Here is a 13003-nt window from a genome sequence, read left to right as displayed (position 1 = left end):
ACACCTTTTTAAACTCCAATAGAGTTCAAGTTTTGAATCATTGCAAATTCTTTCCTATCATTAATGTCCAAGATGTAGTGCATTGCATTAGTACACTATTTGCTTTCGTACTAGCGTATCTGAATTTGACTTTTGTTCAAGTCTATTGGATTAACATGCACAACATATGCTCATTAGAGAATGAACTTATGTAGTTTGCTAAGCCTTGATTTTCTTACGATTTGGTGTTTGTTATCCTCTAATTATATATGTAAACACATTTTAGGATGCTTAATAATATGTATGCTTCTTTGGTTTTAGGATTCCCTTCTTTTATCATTTACGTTGGCTACTACTACATGATTCAGATTAAGAGATAAAACAAAAATTGCATATTTGACATAAAATCATTTGAATGTGACCTTTTGGTCCATTTGTGGTTAATGTGTTTAATATGTGGATCTATATCTGCATTTCCATGCAACAAACAGAGTTCTATTAGTCTTTAACTATAAAAGTTTGTTGTTGACTAAGGTTAGCTGGCGAGCTTACTGCAAAGTATTTAGGCCACTTCTACTACATTCAATGTCTGACAAAACAACATTTTCACTCTACATATCTTGAATTATCATGTCTATGATATGCTTGATGCTGATTGTTCACTATTGCAGTTAAAAACATATTTTCTTAACCACCTGGAACTTATTGGGAGAATATATTTATAGATTTTGCTATTACATTTTGTAGAAGTTCAAATTAGACAACTACATTCCATGAGCCCTAATATACTTAGCATGATGGACATTATCACATTCAAATTGATCATATTTAGCCATGCCATAGAATGTGATCGGTAGTGGATAAAGTATTGTTCCATTCACACCTACTCTTTTATACAAAAAAAGCACGACATACTGATTTTTGTATTATCACATTGGATAAAAAAATTTGCTTATCATCATCTTGATGTGGCTTCAAGCTATCCAATTGGCTTGGCAAGAGCATTCTTTTATATATGTCTCCCCCAAATCACAAATACCACAGATACGAGCATAATGGCGTGGAGGTTTTCATATGGTGGCCAGTAAATTCTACCTGGTGGAGTTTCCATTTACACCCTGCCTATTAGCTCCCCATGCTAGGAATGTTAACAGCTTTATTTTTTATGTATGTCTTGCGCTCTAGCTGGTTTTGGTTTTCCTGTGTTCATGTGTTATATGCTCTTTTTTACGGACGACTGTTTCTTTTCTTTTTTTCTTTTTTTTTTGCGTGCATAATGTTTGTGTGTTTGTGTACTGGGTAGTGATAACTCATTTCACTATACGACCAGATGTTGCATTCATTTATACTTGAGAAACTCTTAATTGTATCTTTACAAAACAATTGCTATGAACACAATTTTTTTGTCTAACTTCGTATAAATTTTAATTTTGTATTGGCTTCCTCCAGCAATCCCTCTCAAGCCAAATTCGAGTGTATGGGGCTGTTATATTGTCGTTAGATTCAACATTGGCTCACATCACAGGTTTACAGCTAAAAAAAAGGATAAAACTCTAGGCTTACATACCAGTGACCTAGACTGTGTATTGTTCTTCTTATTTGTTCTTTTTTGAGTTTTGATAGATTTTGTTGTGTTACTTTTGTACCAGCTCAATGTGTGTGTGTGTTTTTGTGTGTTTTTTTTTTTGTATTAGCGAACTCTGATGGTTGTTTCTTAAATTTTTATACCTAAATTTCATAACAAAAGCTTAGAATTGCAAAATGAAACTTCAGTATAATGAATCTATGTTTCAAAATAGTCCAGGAAAAAATCATCAATTTGCAGAAGCAGATTGAGGATTTACATGGACAAAATGAACCACTATTGTTGGGTTCGTGGTAAATAACTAAAATCATGTTTCCTTGCTAATACTGGCTGGTGTGGACAAATTTTTTCTCTTTTGCAGCAACCATATTTGTTAGAGTTTATGAAGAGAGAAGTAAGAGCACTGGATTCTAGGGACACATGCACTATGTTACAAGTTATGCTATCTATCCAAGCTTTGCTGCTAAATGAGAAACCTTACTTCAATGAATTTGGATATTAAATGATGGCGGGTAAGAGAGAGGGTGAAATACACTCCCAGGATTACAATGACCACATTTTTATCCTTTCCTACAAGACAAGGTTGTTCAAGCATAGGAGGTCACCCAAGGTAAAACTGCATCACATTTTCCAAATAATTGCTTTTGTGTTTCTTAGTGATTTGGCACGTTTAGCTATTACGATCTCTTTTCTCTATCTGCCTCAAGTTATTAACTATAATTTTTCCAAAACCATCAAACTGTAAAATACCATTGGGTTGCAGATCCTCTACGGGACAATATTATAGTGTCCTCCTCCTATAGTGACCACTGTAGTACTGAGTTTGGGTCAAGCTGACTTGCCACATGCTTAATTTTTTTCTTGGTGTACCCGCTCGACAAAAGTACACGCTAATTCTTCAAATAATAACTTACTCAATGCTATGTAATACGGACACTACCAAAGAAGGGCAGTAAGAAAACCTGACACAACATAAGCCCACATTGCCCTACTCACTGCTATGACCGGATATGGTAGGAACACTATTTCTACTTGGTAGATCATTTTGAATGGCTTAGCTAGATCATTTTGAAACTCATTTGAAACTAATTTTCAATGACATTTAAAAGGTACATAATGTTTTGTAAATGAATTAAATGAGATGAATGTCTTAGATTGTTTTGGAACCCCACTAATAGTTACTGTAAATGACTTTAAATGAATTATTATTAATCCTTTCAGTGGGAATTCTTGAATCAGTGAATACTTGGCCAGGAATGGTATTAGCAAAATTGGATGAACAAATCATATTTTAGGCTTCGTGTTGAAGTATCCTGAATACATTACACCGTTAAAAAGAAAATGAAAAATTTCATGATATAAGCCCTATTTGTGTTTGTACTATAAGTGAGGAACCTTGCAGAATGCAGATGATGCCAAAATGATAATTGGACTAAAGGTTACTACTCTGGACCTACTTGGTGGACTCTATAATTTTCGGGAAGTGCTCCCACCTGCACTATATCAAGAAGCTCAATAGCCATTTTTTCCAATGCTTAACATATAATGACCTCTTCCTTCATATATAGTTTAGTCTACTATGGGCCAGGAGCTAATATTTGATGTGTTTTTTCCAGGCCAAAGTGGGATGGTGGTCAGTATGAAGGTGACGAAACTTCACGACTGGTTGCACTTTGTTTAGCAATACAACTTGGAGCAGATTATGTTGACGTTGAGCTCAAGGTATCTATCTATTTAATTGCCACTCAAAACACATATTGTGAATGGAGTTGAGATAAGTGACACATGTTTTGTTTCTTTTAGTTTTTCGTTTTTCATAGATGTTGTCCACTTCTACCAGGCATAACAAAGGAACTTCCTGTTTTCATAGAGTATTGTTTCAAATGTTTAAGAATTATCATACTGGACGCATCATAACTAAACTGCATCATGTTTTATAGGTAGTTAGATGGTCTTTGACATTAAAAAGCTTCTTCAAGTTATTTATATCATAAAAAGTAGCATATGAGATTATATTGCCGCTTTCTTTTCTCTTTTTCTGATTGTGGGTGACCATTCTTTCCTTGAATTAGTTGCGCCCTTAGTCCCTTTTAAATTCCTTTGTAGAGTCCAACTCAGTAAGAATGTTACTTGATTTATGAATTGTGTCTTTACAAAAGAATTGCTATGAACACAAATTTTTTGTCTAACTTTGTATAAATTATAATTTTGTATTGGCTTCCTCCAGCAATCCCACTCAAGGCAAATTCGACTGTATGGGGCTGTTATACTGTCGTCAGATTCAACATTGGCTCACATCACAGTTTTATAGCTCAAAAAATGGAAAAAACTCGAGGCTTACATACCAGTGACCTAGACTGTGTATTGTTTTTCTTTTTTGTTCTTTTTGAGTTTTGAAAGATTTTGTTGTGTTACTTTTGTACCACCTCAATGTGTGTGTGTGTGTTTTTGTATTAGCGCGCTATGATTGTATTATCAATCTCTACTCGCCTCTCTACTCCTTCATTCCCACTTTCCAAGCTCTCAAAGAAACGGAAGCAGTTAATATCAAAACATAAAATGACTATCCTCAATAGTGAGTTAAATGTTAGTCATTCAAATTACCAAATTCGAACGTTTTATTTCTCGACCCAACATTTGACTACCAAAGAGACAAGATTTGGGAAGAAATTCACCAGGTGAAGCAGTTCTCTTTTCTTAATAAGAACTTCAAATCCCATTTTCTTATCTAATGCTGGATGTTTTGCTATTAATTGGTGGCTAAGGTTTTTCCAATTGAGAGCCTTCATTAAAGATGTCATGTTTGTCACTTATTATTCGGGTCTTGACTACCTAAGTATTGATATTAATTGGTGGCTTAGGTTTTTCCCATTGAGAGTCTTCATTAAGGATGTCCTCTTTGTCGCTTCTTATTCTGGTCTTGACTGCCTAAGTACTACCAAACATGAAATTTGAATTTTTCGGTATATGTTCTCACTAATTACTCAAAGTTATTTCATTGAATAAATTGAGAGCCAACTTTTAGTAAGTCAATTCTGGTTGTCAGTTAATATTCCAGTATGGCAAGTCAAAAGACACTTTCTCACATGGGATCAAAAGGTGTACATGCCTTTAAAACATACTAAGCAAATGCATTCGATATAATTAACACCGAATAACAGACCGTGCCGTACAGCATGGGTTATACCTAATATAACAATATAACATCAATGAAAAGGATAACCGATTGCATATTATTCATATCGACTACAATCCACCATGTCAAGTCAATATGATTTTGCACAAATCTCAATTTTTAAACATCTATTAAGTAGTGTGCAAGGAACATAGTGTTGGAACTAGCAAGTAGCTACTTAATTATGAGAAAAACTTCCATCCATAGCGCTTAGGACGCAAAACCGTCCATAGCGCCTCTGCACCACACACATGTCCCATACTACAACCTTGGTTAACTTAACTCTCCCCTATTTTCTCTTCTCAAATCTTTCACCTAGATATTTTTAGCGCCTCATCTATACCCAAAAAAATATCCCAACTGATAATCTTGCGCCCAAAAAAATAAAGAAAAAAAGTAAGAAAAAAACAAGTTTTTTGCAATTTCAACAATGATTAACGAAGGTTAAAAGAAAATAATGGTTATTTAAATGGTTATTTGTGTCCAACATATTTGTTGCTTTTGAATTTCTTAATAATTACATGTGGATTTTTTGTCTGGTTGTTTCACTCAGTGTATACAAGGAAGAATTTTTGTCGTTACACATCTTATTCCATTCTTGTTGTTAAGACTATATTTTTCAAGTATGTGATTGCAATTTTGTGGTTAACTATGTACATTTTGTTAATTGCAGAAGAAGCTTTGCAAGTAGAGTCCGACTCTGAGGATTCAACTGAAGAGAATGACGAGAATAGAGAGCCGGTGCTGGTTGAATCAAATAATATATGGGGTAGTATTCCTAAGCTCAACATGTTATTCCATTCAGTTTATGAAGCCTACGATTTCTACAATGCTTATGCCAGATTCATAGGTTTCATCATTAGAATTAATCATACTGCCTTTTCTGCGTAAGAAGGATAAAACAATATTGAAGAGGGAATTATGTTGTTCGAGAGAAGGTATTCGTTGGAATCACGCACAATTGGTTTCCCCCAAAATGCCACGACCAATTACACGAGTTCGTTGTAAAGCATGCTTTGTAATCCAGTTACAATATGACGGGCAATATAAATTGATAAAGTTTATGGAAGGACACAACCATGATCTGGCGAAGCAATCTGAAGTTCATAAGTTGAAGTTGCAGTGGAAAATTGAATTTTCCCAAGGTGGTGTTATTGATAGTATGTCATCAGCGGGGATCTTTGATAGGTGCCTCAAAGATCCATTCATATATGTGTAATGAAGCAGGTGGATTTCATAACATGAATTTCACAAAAAAGGATTTGAAGAACCGCGTCCAAAGAAAGCGAAGTGAGATCCTCAAGAAAGGAGATGCACATAATTTACTCAAGTATTTCACGAACATGGAAATGAGTAATCCTTCTTTTTTCTATGCCATACATATGGATGATAACAACCAATTTTCTAGCTGTTTTTGGTGTGACGCAAAATCAATAGTGGACTATAGTTTCTTCAGTGATGTTGTATGTTTTGACACCACCTACAAAACCAATGGGTATGACTTACCATATGCACCGTTTGTGGGAGTCAATCATCATGGGCAGTCCGTGCTATTTGGTTGTGGTTTACTCTTAGATGAGATGACTGAGTCATTTGAATGGCTATTAAAAACATTTCTACAAGCAATGAAGGGTAAGCAACCAAAGACAATTTTCACTAAGCAGGCTCAAGCTACTGGAAATGCAATTGTGAGTGTATTTCCTGATGCACATCATCGTTTGTGTTTGTGGCATATCAATCTAAACACAGCGAAAAATCTTTCTCATGTTTTTGACAAGTTTACTTCTTTTGTGACAAGTTTTAGTAATTGCATTTACAATAATGAGATAGAGGAACACTTTGATTCATGTTGGAATATGTTGCTTAAAGAGTATGGTTTAGAGAAAAATAATTGGCTACTAAATTTATATAAATTAAGGAAAAAATGGGCACTAGTGTTTGCAAGAGAATATTTTTGTGTGGGCATCACAACTACACAGAGAAGCGAGAGCATGAATAGTTATTTCAAGAAGTATTTCAAAAGGACCATGCTTTTACGAGAGTTTGTCACAAAATATGAGGAAGCGGTATTGGATCGACATGAACAAGAAATTTATGAAGATTTTGACTCAAGGCAGACATCACCAATCTTGAAGTCAAGATGGAAAGTAGAGGAAGAAGCAGCTGGAAAGTATAAAAGAACCATCTTCAAGCGTTTTCAGCATCAACTGTTAGAATGTTTGAATTATTTTGAAGAACAAATTGAAGAGGATGGAACAATCTTCACATATAAGGTTTTGTCTTTTTGGTAATGATGGTAATCGGAGAGTTACATTTGATTCCTCCGATAGTTTAGTGCATTGCAGTTGCAAAATATTTGAGTTTGTTGGTATTTTATGCCCCCATGCTCTAAAAGTTTTGCAAAGAAGACAATTGTCGAGTATACCGCAGCAGTACTATCTACATAGGTGGACCAAAGATGCAACATCTGGTCTTGTTATTGATGAGAGTAAAACAGCGGAAGTTGGCTTTAAAACATCTCCAACTTACGTTATAGTGAGTTGGCTCACATTGCTCTTGCTTATGCAGTGAAAGCTGCTACTACTGTACAATCCTATGAGTTAGGAAAGGAAGAGCTAATGATTTTGTTGAGAAAAATGGATCAATGCTTACACATAAGTGATCATGGTCTATTTGGCAAAATTGCAAGCACACATGAAGAGAGTGGTGGCAGCCATGTGGAACACAATATCAGGTTAAAAAGATCCGTCGCACAAGAAAAATAAGGACCACAAATATGGTAGAATCAAGCATGCATTAGAGAAGAAGAAAAGGACAGCCAAAGCTCAAAGATATTCTATAAGTGGCAGACGTGGTAAGTAAGTTATTCCTTATAAATTTTTATATGTATTTCAGTTTACACTTTCTAATAAAGTTGCCATTTTTTTAGGCCCAAATACACAAAGAAATAAGGATGATTATGCTATGGCAGATGATGGACTACATGAAGTAGTTGTACATACAGAGGTCTCTTTTTTAAAAAAAACATTTCTACTTGTAATCAATGACATTCAATATATTCTCATACATACCTTTAATTACATAAATTTTGTCTTTACTCATATATTAGGCAGCTCAGCATGGGCATCCACTAGAGTTTAGCACTGAAGGCATAAGTGGTGTTTCAAACATGACAGCATATTTTGTTCCCTACTGATAATCACAAATTTATGTAAACTAACTATATATGTGTAAACACAAATAATCAATTAACGAAATAAGTGCTTAATCAATATTCCTACTCTCAATTCATTATAAAATATAGAGAGTCAGGATTCGTTCCACTCTTAATCTATCAAGACTAAACGAATTCAAATAATCAAACACAAGGAAACAATGGTGATGAACCTATTTTTAAATGAGATCAGCAACTCCTTGATGCTGGCGGGGTACGAACCCCAGACCTCTGGTATCATCACCCAAAGGTTTTATCGACTTTGCTAGTTGGCACCTACAATTTTTCTCTTGCAAAAGTGAGGTATTTATTTACATAATTGATTCCAATATCTGAAATACACAAAAACACGTAAACATTACTAACTCTTATTTATTATAAACATAATTGGCATAAATATAATACAATTAAGGGGTTGAAACTACAGCTTTGGGCTCTTATCAAACCACCCCCAGACAGCATTTTGCTTGTCCTCAAGCAAATATGTGAAATTAAAATAAGTGGCCAAAAATGTATTCCTAACTACTTTCGTTTCGCTGAGTGCGACTGCATTGACTATATGTAATAAGACCTTAAACCACTAAGAATTTCCTAGTGGACGAGTTATAGCCTTGTGAGAGTTTTCTAGAGAAGGTATTCACAAACTTCATTTATACTATAACGACTAAGAAATAAAAGTAATTGTCTCCTAATTTATCTCGGATATCTATACATTTAACTAGTATTTAAACAAAGATTATCAATTTAACTCCTAAATTAATACATGCATAATAATCAAATCATCTTAAGATAAATAACTATACAATGAACTATGCTATGAAATGTAGTGGCATGTCTTTTTCTGAAACTTTTAGGTAGCGTGCCTAAGTAGGTTCTCACATGAAATGTGTCAAGACACATAACACTCTGATTTTTTCACTCAAGTTTGCTAACTCCAGTGTGTAGTGAGCACACGTTTCCTCACAATCTCAATGACAATCCAAAGAAGCCAAGGTCGATCAAATACATCTACCACTTAATATCACACCAACCTATTCCTAATTGAGCTAGAGGTCTTTATTAGGTGATACAGGGCGTTGGTATTAGTTAAAGAAGGAAGGAAATGGATATTCAAAAAGACAAGTCTGAGAAAATAGGGTCTTCATATTATGTAACTAGAGAAAACCTTGTTCTTTTGCTTCTACACTTTGTTTCCATCCTCAGCCTTTTTATTTTGGCTTTTTGACTCCTTTTATTCTATTTTTGGAGTTTTTATTTTATTTTTATTTTTATTTTTATTTTTATTTTCTTTTCTTTTCTTTTTCTTTTCTGAAGCAACTAACTAATTTTTGTTTACACAAGTTTTTCTCTTCTATTTTCTTCACTCATCCTATTTCTCATACTTATCCAGATAGGTACGCTGATTTTATTTTTTTATTTTGTTTTATTGGATAAAGGATTTGTGGTTTATGAAAAGGCTAATGAAAGGCTCAGTGGGGCGACTAGCGGATAATAAATTTCATATAGGTGTAAATTTCTGGCTATATCGATCCAAAGAGGGCCTAAATTCTCGCTTAGGATATGGTGTGGTGATCAAGCAAGTGGATGTGTGATTTCTCTACTTGGATTTGACTTTTTCCTTGTGTCATCACTTAGATATTTCACTCTTATGAGGTTTTTAGGTTAGATGCTCACAGGATATGTATTAAGTACTCTAACCTAGGTCTCAGAAAAATACTGCCAAGTACAATCAAAGATGCTTATGCAAGATGTTCATGAAAAGATGCAATGACTATTACCTATATATTAATCTATGTTTCAAAAATTAAATCCTAATTCAAGTATTGCGTGAGATTTCTAGACTAATATCATCATGGAGAAGGGAACAATACTATTATATCTAAGTGCCTAGTATAAACAATTTTTATGATTTTTAATTTTTTATAAAAAAAAGTTTGTAATTTACATCCTAAAAGTGCCTAATATTTGCAAATGTTTCTATCCCACCCCCAAACAATCGAACGCTTTGTCCTCAAAGTGTAAAGAGATAAGGAAAAAGTTTACCATAGAAACGTGGCAATAATTGGCAGTACCTGTAACAGAAATATTGTTAAGATGATATGATAACATGAAGCACAATTAAACTATTACATACTAACTAACACAAACTCGACTGGAGTAAACATGACATGCAAAGGGTGACAAAAAGATTTGAAATAAAATACCAAAATACGCCACCCCCAAACAAAATTAGAAAACTCTTTTTAAGTTAGAAAATGTTTGTTTGGCCTATACTCCAAAAAGGTGGCATGTTACAAAAAATTATATGGGTCTTTTTAAGTTAGATTCCCTAGACTTAATGTGATATATATGTATTATCATGTAGTTTACCATATATCAATAATCTAAATAATTGTGGGTCTTTCCATAAATAGTTAACACATAATGCACCACCAAACAGAATCAAGCACCAAGACTTTCTACGATGCAACTTAGTGGAATGAGAGCGAGATCTGATGGACCTAGAACCTAATCGAGCGTGTACTCTCTTCTTTTCTAAACGAAAGGGTGTCCAAGTGAATGATCATGAAAAAAAATAATGGTTGTGCAAAATACTTAGAATGTGGATAAGTGTTAGAAGAAAAGGGTGGAAAGAATGATTGGAGTCTATGAGGGATTAACTTAGGTGGATGGTGGTCGGGTGGTGCTCTAGGTAGTTTTTGAGAGGGTGGATCATCACAGGCTCTTAGAAACTCATAGAATTCCTCATCCAGCTTGGTCGTATCTACATAATTATGGTATTCATCTACATCTTTGAAAAATTCAGCAATCTCGTCCAAGGAGTCGAAATTATGATCTTTGTCTTCTTCTATAAGAGGGGTATCTACTAGTGTGGGGACAAAAGCGTCGGCTACACTAATGTGAGATACAAAACTCTCAAAGGACTTCACTTCTCTTTCTATAGGCAAACCTAGTTGTCCCTGCTTGAGTCTAAACATGTTAACCTCTACAGAAATATTTCCAAAAGAAAGAGTCATTGAGCCATCCCAGCAATTCATTTGGGCATTGGCGGTTGCCAAGAAAGGACGCCCTAAGATGATGGGAATAGAATCATGAGCAGTTTCTGTGTCGAGAATAATGAAGTCAACTGGGTAGTAAAAATCCTGAACTTTAACGAGAATGTTTTCAACTACGCCTTTGGGATATTTAATAGAACAATCGGCTAACTGCAAAGTCATTTTGGTTGGTTGAAGTTTTGTTAGACCTAGTTGCTTATATAAATAAAAATGGAGTAAGTTAACACTCGCACCTAGGTCTAATAAAGCAGTTGTTATAAAGGTATCACCTACGGTGCATTGTACAGTAGGATGACCAGAGTCCTTGTACTTAATAATTATGTTATATTCAGATAAAGAGGGATATTGTTAAGTTAAGAAGGCTTCGTGGGGTATGTTGGTTTTCCTCTTCTTGGTGCACAACTCTTTTAGAAACTTAGCGTGTCCAGGTAGACTTTTTATAACATCTAGAAATGGTAGGTTTATAGTCATATTTTTAAACACTTCCCTAATCTCATCAAAATTCTCGTCTTTTTTAGACATAATTAGTCTCTGGAGATACAATAGTTTATCTCTATATTTAGCATAAGGGTCAACAATATTATTAGTCTTTGCTTTATCTTTAGCCGTTTTCCATCTAAGTGTCCATATTGGAACCTCTACAGGTATAGGGTCTTCAATTTCTATTATTGGGTCTTGTAAGGTTTTCCCTTTTGGTTGTGGTTTAACTGGTACTTCTAAAGTTGTAGGGTCTTCAGTTTCTATTATAGTATTTGGTATGGTATCATTTTTAGTTTACGGGTGATCTTTAGGCATAGTCACTTGGTTATCAACTACTCACCCTGAACGAAGGGTAGTGACTGTCTGTAGGTCCCCTGGGGTTATATTACCATTACACTAAATACTTTTTATTTCGAAGGCGGTGTTTGTTGACTTAGGATTAGGCCTTCGCTTGACTGGAAACACCGCTTTGTTTGGTTATTATTTTGGTTAGGAGACATGTCAATAACCTTTTGGCACAAAGGCTGCATCATTTGCATCGTTTGTTTCATCATATTAGAGTTTTGATCATGCTGATCTTTCATCAAGTTGGAGTTTTGTTGCATAATTTGATTTTGTTTTTCCAACAAGGTCACTACTGCTACTTCTGTAGATGGTTGAACTGGAATTAAGGCTTGTTAATCGTTCATGTCTTGATGTTGATAGTTCTGGGTCATGGGCACTAAACCTCTATTCTGGTTACCTAAGTTTCCTTGTCCTTGTGGTTGAGTTAACTGGTTGAAGTTTGATGGTTATGGTGGTGGTTGTGCATAAAGAAGAGGATAATAGAAGTCGGGATGCTCAAGACTAAAACAGACATTACAATGAGTAGATTTAATATTTATGACAGGAGTGGATTGTTGTTTAACAGAGATGGCATCTACCTTTTTAGTGAGGACATCGATGAGAGTTTTAAGCTCGAGATCATGTTTAACCTCAAAAGAAGAAGGAGTGGAACGGGAAGTTTGGTTACCTCCCCAATTGTTGTTCTTCTTAGATTGATCTTCTATGAATTTATAAGCCTCCAAGGCTCCTTTACTAAGAAAACTACCCGCAGTCATGATATCTAGAACCTCCTTATGACGATGTAAAAGCCCCTTGAAGAAGACGCGGACAAGCGTGTCTTTCACAAGATTATGATGCGGGAATTCAATGAGAAGATCAGTGAAACGATTCCAGGCCTCTGAAAAGGATTCATGAGGATTCTAGCGGAAGAAATGAATCTTTTGAAGCATTTCATCTGTCTTTAGTGGTAGGTAAAACTGTTCCATGAACAATTGAACAAGATTGGCCCATGAGTCCACCGAGTTTGGCGTTTGGGCAGTTAACCAAGACGCCGCCTTGTCGGCTAGGGTGAAAGGAAACGCCCTAAGTTTAACTTGATCCGGACTTACGCTAGGATGATGGAATGTAGTGAGAACTTGTTCTATCCTACGCATATGCTGGTAAGGCTTCTCATGGTCTAAACCATGAAA

At 35.0% G+C, this 13003-nt stretch overlaps 1 protein-coding gene across 1 annotated transcript; it reads left to right on the top strand.

Moving 5' to 3' along the window:
- The first annotated feature begins 6082 nt into the window (after positions 1 to 6082).
- LOC147486845 (protein FAR1-RELATED SEQUENCE 5-like) lies at positions 6083 to 7935 on the top strand. Its single transcript, XM_086573868.1, has 5 exons — positions 6083 to 7026; positions 7085 to 7227; positions 7308 to 7456; positions 7635 to 7745; positions 7849 to 7935. Exons 1-5 carry the CDS (start codon positions 6083 to 6085, stop codon positions 7933 to 7935), a joined length of 1434 nt encoding a protein of 477 aa, XP_086429994.1.
- Positions 7936 to 13003: the final 5068 nt, after the last annotated feature.

This window comes from Coptis chinensis, chromosome 7, assembly GCF_015680905.1.
Source record: "Coptis chinensis isolate HL-2020 chromosome 7, ASM1568090v1, whole genome shotgun sequence".
Taxonomy (NCBI): Eukaryota; Viridiplantae; Streptophyta; class Magnoliopsida; order Ranunculales; family Ranunculaceae; genus Coptis; species Coptis chinensis.
Note: the sequence above shows the minus strand (reverse complement) of the source record. Positions and strands in the feature narration are given on the sequence as shown.

Bases quoted from the DNA above. Each gene is read 5' to 3' on its own strand.
- LOC147486845 (XM_086573868.1), top strand. From the start codon at position 6,083: ATGGAAATGAGTAATCCTTCTTTTTTCTATGCCATACATATGGATGAT. The intron at 7,228-7,307 runs GTAAAACAGCGG...TTGCTTATGCAG, and splicing joins TGGTCTTGTTATTGATGAGA to TGAAAGCTGCTACTACTGTA. The intron at 7,746-7,848 runs GTCTCTTTTTTA...CTCATATATTAG, and splicing joins AAGTAGTTGTACATACAGAG to GCAGCTCAGCATGGGCATCC.